This window comes from Sphaeroforma arctica (genome assembly GCF_001186125.1).
Source record: "Sphaeroforma arctica JP610 unplaced genomic scaffold supercont1.622, whole genome shotgun sequence".
Taxonomy (NCBI): Eukaryota; class Ichthyosporea; order Ichthyophonida; genus Sphaeroforma; species Sphaeroforma arctica.
In genome coordinates, this window is record NW_014039936.1 from 6,229 (window position 1) to 14,748 (window position 8,520).

The following is an 8,520-nucleotide window of genomic DNA, read 5'->3' on the forward strand; positions in this document are numbered from 1 at the left end:
AATGATCGGGACTGCCTCTTGTTAAGAGCCTAAATATCCTCGATCACACAGGGCGTACCTCTAGCGGTTCTTTATTGAATAATTTTCACTACTGACCGGAGGCCGTATTTCTACACCAGGCCCTGATGACTTTTGAGTGTCATTCTACATGGGTCATACTTGTTACTCGAGGGCTTTCTCTGAGCCCTCTCGAGAGGGAGATTTAATAAGTGCCTAAGGTAGACAGTAAGAATAAATAGAACTACCGGGGGATGCTATGGTGGAGGGTATTGTGCCCCTCCTAATGGCAGCCCTCCTCCGGTACCCCGGGATGGTAGAGGCAGGTCACCACCTCCTACAAACTATGTCTCTCTAAATACACCCTACACCATATTAACCCTAATCTTCACTAGGAATGTGAATAGAATATTAGCTTTAGACTACAAATACAATTGTCTATGTATATTCACGAACACAGCAAAGTGTCTACGAATATACATAGACGATGGCGCCATGAGAAAGTTCGAGAACATCGTAGCAGAGGGTTTTCTAGGCACGTGCCTTTTTCCCTCTCACTACGAGTGTTATAATTATATAGCCTAGATGTTAGTAATACAAGTTCGTTCGGGAATAAATAGAGATAGGTCCCGGCGGACTATAAAAGCAGTCCACGTCCAGCGTTAGAGTTCGGACTTTCACTAAGAACATACGGAACACAAGGACGAATAGGACTAAAGACTGCAGTACATTATAATACATGTTTAAAAAAGAAAAAGAAAACATGTGTCTGGAAGTCGAAGTCTGGACTCTGGACTCTGGAGTCAGGTCTAGAGTTCTGGACTGGTCTCTCCTGGAGGACGGGAAGTTGGGAACATCTGCAATTCTGCGTCATATGTGAATGACCGACAGTGCGACCTCTGGGAGTTTGGGACAGACGGAATGATTTTATTTTTCTTCTTCTATTTTCTCTCACTCTCTTCCAGCAGAGGCCAGACTCAAGCAAGACTGCCAGAGTGCCAGACCAGACAGAGGCGGCCGAGGCTGTGGCAGTTTGACCTGTGGAGGCTGTGGGTCGGTAAGGAACTAAGGATCATAGACTGACATTATGGACTCATGGAGTCGTGGACTCTTGAGCTCGTGGTTATTTGTTTCCCGCCCAAAAATATCAACAACAAAAACTTGTCAAGATTTGAGTTGAAGATTTATATAAAGATTTACATAAATATTTATGCTTGAAATCTAAGTACCATTTTTTTAATCAAATAAACTATAAATACCAGTACAATGTACATAGCCTTTTTTGTGTTGTTTATATTTTTCTTCTTCTTCTAAAATAACACGAACAAAAGAAACAAAAATGATTTTTTTTCTTCGAAGCATTAATACTGAAATTTTGCTGTTTTTGTTTGTTTGTTTTTTTACCATCTTGTGGACCTGGGTCCTGATACTACTATTAGTACTGTAAATACTATAGTGTGCCACTGTGCCAGTGTGGACTGGCCGAGTGCCGACTGGCCGTGGATCACAGATTCACAGTGAATGTCTGGAGTTGTAGCCTGCCAGTCTGCCTGCTGCCACTCGACGTCAACTCTTTACTATATTTTGAAATAAAAGTCGGAACTTCAGAAACCTTTCCTATTGTAATTAGACGAAATTAAATGCTCTGATGCTCTGGTTTATGTGAGCTTTGTTCCAGAGGGCAGGGGCCCTGGCCTACTGGGAATACTGAGAAATTTAAAAAAAATGTCATAATATATATAAATTATAGGAGAAAACTTAATTTATCAGACTCCATTTTTTAAAAAGCTTACCATATTTTATTTTTTTTTGTTTCATTCGGTGTTAATTAAAATTTGATGTCGTGCCACTCGTACGAATTCACGATTTCATAAAATGCCAGTACTGCCACGTGCTATTTATATATATTTTGCGTTCAAATTTTTCAAAACCAAAAATTGACCCAGAGGTACATTAAAAAAACAATTTTATTGGCACTTAGATGTTTCAAATTGATCGCAATGACGAGTAATAAACGTGTGCTTGATCTCATCTCGATCGGACAATTGGTTCAAAAGTTTTGAATGATTCCAGTTTGTACCAGAACTGGGTCAAACTAGCCACACGCACAATCATTATACAAGTCCATCCATACCCAACAGATCTTTCCCATTTCTGGCATTAACATAGCATTCTACTTTTTTTAAATTGTCTATGGGGAAGACATAGTCTATAGTAAAAATCCGCGGGCTCCTCTGTCCAATATTCGTTTGATGTTGACATTTGACAACTCAGACATTGTCTGCTCCAATCTACCACTGTTGTTTGTTTTTTTGTATTTGTGTTTTTCTCTTTTTTTTACCAAGATTTTGTTTTTAAAAATAAATAATAGTAATAATATATATATATATAAACAACATTAAAAATAAAAATGAGCCACCGAACTAGTCACCTCTCGCCAGTGACCAGCCTCAGGCGAACACTCTGGGAGTCAATATGCGAATCTGAGACCGAGAACTTGGTACTTTGAAGTTTGTGCTGGAACTTTAGAAGAATACTCAAATCGTCTCTTTTATTATGTATTTACTCTCTTAAATTTTGTTTTATTTAAAAGAAAACAGAGACGTAGACTGATAGTCATAGACACCTATAATTTGTTTTTTTATATATCTTTTTTAAATCTTTTTACGGTTGCTGTTTTTAAAAAAACAACAAAAACAAATTTTCTAAGAAACAACAAAAAATTCATAAATATAAAATATCAGGGGGTGTCTTTGTATATATAAGAGGCGAGTACAGACTACAGAGTACAGTGTACTACAGTGTGGGAAACTAACATTGTTTTTCTTTTCTTTCTGTCGATCGATCGCTTATTATACAATGGAATGCTTTATTTTTATCGCCAGCATTTTCTGCGTATTTTCAATTTCTGTACTTTCTATCAGGCGAGTCGGCGGCTCGGCGACAGGCAGTGAGGCCCATCAGTGACATCACACTACTCTCTACTACTCTAGCCATCATTGCTTTTTTTTAAAAAATGTCATATGTATAGCCTTCTAAAGTTCAGTTCAGATTTCAGACTTCAGCCTTTTCTAGAAACATCTACATATAGAAAGCTATTTGTATTTTGTAATGCTGTCTACTAGACAATTTTAAATTAAAATATTATATGATCCCATAAGTTCCGCAGCCACACACACAAGCTGTAACCATTCAATACATTCATGGCAAGTTGTGCTAACATGTTCGCATTTAAGTACCAATCTCAAGAGTACGGTTATATCAAAAACGAACATGAATCTATAAGTGCCGGTGACTATTACGCCGACGACTTCAAGGCACCTTACAACAGAAAGCCAACTATTAGTCACATGGAATTACATACTACTCAGCGAGTCGATCGACACAAGAGTCAATTCGAATTTCGAAGAGAGCAACCCACACAGGTAGCTTTGGCAACGTCTCTTGAGCGTCCTGAACACGAGCTGCAGCGCGGACCTTCTTCCGCCTCTGGTGTTGACCGGTATCAGACGAGAGATTTGCAGCATGATGGCGCTCACGAGCGTTTCAGCCGCATGGATACCAAGGAGCGGGAAGATGTCGATTTTGAAACACAAGCTCCGGAGCACCTACCATTGTCTAGGCCACAATCGCCAAGAGTGATTGAAGCTGCTTGCCAGGAAACTACGATGGAAAATTTTCTATCTGCTTGTGAAATTTTCCACTCTCAGCGCCAACGTTATAGGGCCGGGGATACTATCGTACCTATAAACGACCCGGGTACTGATTTATATTTTGTCATACAAGGTTCTTGCTATGTGTATGATCGAGGGGTAAAAATCGAAGAACTCGGAGAACTTGAGTTCTTCGGTGAATTGGGTATGTTTCACAATATACCTAGCCCTTATCAATATGTCGCTTCCGTGGATGATTGTCAAGTCCACCAGGTGACTAAAAAAGTTTTAGAAACCTTTCGTCGAGAGAGACAATTCGCTGGTCTCCTCAGTATCTTCCAATCCAGCAGCGAACAACACAAGTTGGACCTTGCCAGGCGAGCAATAGGTAAAAATAGGCATTGTGTGGATTTGAATAGAGATGAGAAGTACATTCCTCGAGATGGATATCGGTATGCTGAAAGGCAGCAAAAGCATAGCATGGATCTTGCACTGGCCGAATGCGTGGAGCGGCAGCGAGGATTTGACCCTTGGGAAAGTGAGTCTCTTTATGAACTATGGGATTTACAAGATTCTCAGCGACAAATATTATGCTCTCGAAGTATGCGGAGCTCCTCTCTGGAAGAACAGATAGAGCACAACACACAAAACGATCGAGGAGCTCCGAGACTGAGAACAGTATCACTAAATAGCTACGACAGAAAGAGGCAGCACAGAGATCGAAATTCACACATGGCGAAACACAATGACCGAAATGATGGATTGTCGTCTCGTAGCGAGATTTGCATACAGTCCGCGCGCAATGGACAACGAAAGAGTGCAAGATATCACGCAAGGAATGCCGACCTTCCTTTCCAGTACAACCATTATGCGATTATACCTTCGGCAAGCCCCATGAGTGAAGAGTTCTCTAAGCATTCGCGAGATCCCACCAATTACATGGGTAATACCATACCTCGCCACTCGACGACTGACCACTTACAGTCTGGGAGTGGATCTGAAAGGGGAGTCCCAAAAGGTATTGGAGGTGTTGATCGGAGCAGGTACAATTTGAGTGGGCCAGCATCGAGACCGTTGCCATATTCGAGAGCTTTCAACGAGGCTAATAGTGACAATATCGACGGGAGCCAAAGAAAAAGCTTGGAAACGATTATCAAAACAAAGATCGCGCAACATCGCTTGTCTTACGCCGACGCTATCCAAGCAGAGATACTGTCTATTACATAGTGAAGCTCAACAACATAAAATAAAATGAATTTTTTATATTTTGATACCAAAAAAAAACACTTTGATACATATCCCAAAAAAAAAATTCTAAAATGCATTGAGCCAGTGTGACTGGTAGTTTGATTGAACGTTGGTAATTCAGCTGATTTGCGTCTACGTGTTCAACCATAAACTTATATTTGGCGGCTTTCTCACAAAAGGCTAGTGAACTTGGCAAAGAAGCATGCTTTTCCGCTTGTGAAACTGTATTTTTCGAGTATCAAATTCTGTTGGCTCTCTCGTGCTCACTGAAAACAAAAATATATGCCACCCTCGTCCTTCACCTAGTCTTCAGTAGCTACTTCTAATAATACAAGCATAAAAATAAATACATACAATCCATGTATTTATATATACAAGGTGTATACGTGGCTTTCATTCAACCAAATGTACGTATATATGACCTATACATAAGTAAAAACAGACGAAGACACATACACATACACAGACATCTATATATATATATAATCTAAATCTATATATATACATACACACACACACACATATATGTATATAAATAGGTATATATATATATCTATACATACAGAAATATATATTTATAGACACCCACACAGCAAAAACACTCACATTTATATACACAAAAATACGAATACGCCCACACCAATTCACCCACCCACATACATACACAAATACATATATATGTATATATATACATATATATATACATTGTCCATAAAATATATGTAAATACATATATAAATAAACATCAATATATAAATGTATACATACATATATACATATAGTTTTATATAGATACATATATATATATATATATACAGACACACACAGATATATATAATAATATAATAATATATACACATATATATATTTACTATACGAATAAATATCAAGAGGTATTTCCCATCCGTGCTATGCGTGGCCATATATGCCTTACCCATAGTTAGATCCTAAACGTAAATGCCCTTCATACTAAAGCCAGATGGTGGGAGTTCTCCCGGTGACTCTGTGTGCTATTTCTTCATTTCGTTGCGATGACATAAAGTACTCTAAATAGAGTCTAAATTCATCGGCTCCTATACTTGTGGGGGGATTGATCTGCTTATATTACTACGCTGAGAATGCTGACTTTTGGGCTGTTGAGCTACGTATTTGAAGCTAATCCTACAACCTATTGGTGCCTGAACCAAAGTGAAAGTACCTGCCAGCCCGAATCCCAGAGACCTTTCACTGGTGTGCAGGGCCATCGTAAACCTTACCGAATCGTAGTAGAACCGTAGCCCACCGGCCTGACTGCTAATTGGTCCCGAATTCTCCGAGCGCGGCAGTGCACTTATATGTGGGGTGCTGATGTCTGTGTAACTATTCTAATTGGCACAGTTCAGAATAGGTTGGGGGGGGGGGGGTTCTGGGAGGGTATTCGTATCACGCCCTTCGTGGGGTAAACCCATCGAACACTAATCGTCGGTGAGGTAAACTAATTGCATACAGGTGGGTGTAGAACAAACTTTCCTATCGCTTGCTGACCTGTCTTTGCATGAGCTATCCTCGCGACAACCACCACGCTAAGCATGTGTAGTGTATGTCTTGTGCGCCGTAACGTAGTTCATCATGCGTCACGCACGCACTCTTAACAAACCCATTGGTCATCGGCCTGTCTGCGGGTGCGCTTATATTTAGTTCGTCAGTGTTCTCCTTGCGGTTACCTGTCCGTGTAAAATCTGTCCTCGAGACAACTCCCACGTTTAGTATGTGCACAGTACGTCTTGTGCTCCATAACGTATCCTGTGTCACGCACTCTTAACAAACTCAATATTCATCGGCCTGTCTGCGTGTGCGCTTATATTAAGTTCGTTAGTGTTCTTGTTGCGATTGCCGTGCTTGGTCTTATGGTGTATAGTGTCCTGCGGCAGCGGCGGTGACTGTGGCAGTGTGACCCGTTTGCGAGTGTCTGTATTCCGGCTGATAGATTCCAGGTATTGCTGACACTGATGAAGAGTATAATGGGAAGTAGCTATAAGATAATGGGTAAAGGCTATGTCATTAGGTATCAGTTTGTAGGTGAGAATAGTATCCACATGCGTATATATATATATATATATGTATATATAATATGTATATATATATATTTGCGGGTGTTTCTGTGCCCCGGCTCAGAGACACTATGTATAGCTGGCACTGGATATAAGTACTACTGTACGTGGGTGTGACAGATGGGGTTACTAGTACATTGTAGACATGGTACTAACTCACATATGATATAGTATATACAAGCGTACATATTTTTTATTTCACGTTTACGAGTACCGGTGCAACGCTACAGAGACTCTACTAGTACTAGATACGTGTACAATTGTCGGTAGTTTATGATAGAGTAGAATATCTTGTGTATACATCGTCTAACAATGAAATGGCATAATCATGACTGGTTGTAATGATTAAAAAAAGTAATCAGTGGGTGTATACATATAGGTTTCAGCTAGAGCTGGTCGCGGACTACGGCAAGAAGGATACAGGGAAGGGTCTTTGTATCCAAAGAGCGTTCAACAGGAGCGTTTGAAAAAACCCTACAGGAACTCGACACACCATAATAAGTACCCAAATATTGTGGTATCATGAGATATAAAGTTTGTGGTATCATGAGATATAAAGTTTGTGGTATCATGAGATATGAAGTACCTAAACACTTCTCAAGGACCGTCTTTTCTACTATTATGGACAGTCTATGGCCTACGTCGGTCGCACTCAGATGTGTATGTTGAAAGACATTCATCCCTTTTTGAGTCGTGAATGTCTTATGTCATCCTATACATTGCCCGGAAGGTAGTGACTCTCCTACACGCCCTCCCTTCGGGAGTGCTTTCGGGATGCCTCTCCCTCGGCGAGCTGCATATTCTTCCGGCTAGCACCAAATAGTCTACCCATATATACACCTATATATAGCTATCTCCACTAACTTCTACCAGTCCACGTATAAAGGTTAACCCTAGTTAAGCACCCGGGTGATATACCTTCGCGTAATTATAGGATACTCTTCCGGTTAACAACACAGGAAGAGACGAACATCTAGCTCACCTGCTTGCGATACCCCTCAGTTAGCTTGACCATCTTGGACCGTTCCTTGAGTATCTTCTTTTTGAATCGCGTGTGGTCCTGATTGGCTGTGTTCAGCAGGTCTTCCCGGAGTGCCTCCATCACTTCGGTGTATGTGGCTTGGTTGTCCTGCGCATAGGTTATGTGTGGGTATAGGTTTAGCTCACTTTAATTGTATATGATAATATGCATTCGTCACTATCATTTTTATTATCATTGATTATATGCATAGTCATATATGAACACACATACATATATATTATATACGATAAATATATATGTAATATAACTATGACGATGATCAAAGGTCATGTTGAGTGGTGAATTATTTCGAGACTGCATACGATAAGCATTATGCCCGATGCGTCGACATACTGAATGTACTTGTGAACCGTTACTCTTTGCAAGCAAACCGGACACACACTCAGTGTGTATACCCACACACACACACCCACATATATACACACCCACACCCACACCCACACACACATATATATATATATATACATACATACATACATACATACATATA

At 40.2% G+C, this 8,520-nt stretch overlaps 2 protein-coding genes across 2 annotated transcripts in view; one reads left to right on the forward strand and one right to left on the reverse strand.

Annotated features, from left to right (window-relative positions):
- Window positions 1-3,218: 3,218 nt before the first annotated feature.
- Window positions 3,219-4,877, forward strand: SARC_07675 (hypothetical protein; the record flags this gene model as incomplete). The annotated part of the gene is made up of 1 exon (XM_014298374.1): window positions 3,219-4,877. The coding sequence occupies one exon, from the start codon at window positions 3,219-3,221 to the stop codon at window positions 4,875-4,877; it is 1,659 nt and encodes a 552-aa protein (XP_014153849.1).
- A 1,440-nt stretch (window positions 4,878-6,317) lies between these two features.
- Window positions 6,318-8,520, reverse strand: part of SARC_07676 (hypothetical protein) — a 10,265-nt gene continuing 8,062 nt past the window's right edge. The window contains exons 10-11 of the mRNA XM_014298375.1: window positions 7,971-8,117; window positions 6,318-6,883 (exon numbers count right to left, since the gene is read on the reverse strand). Coding sequence (XP_014153850.1) covers window positions 6,686-6,883; window positions 7,971-8,117 — 345 coding nt within the window. The 3' untranslated portion in view covers window positions 6,318-6,685. The remainder of the gene's footprint in view (window positions 6,884-7,970; window positions 8,118-8,520) is intronic.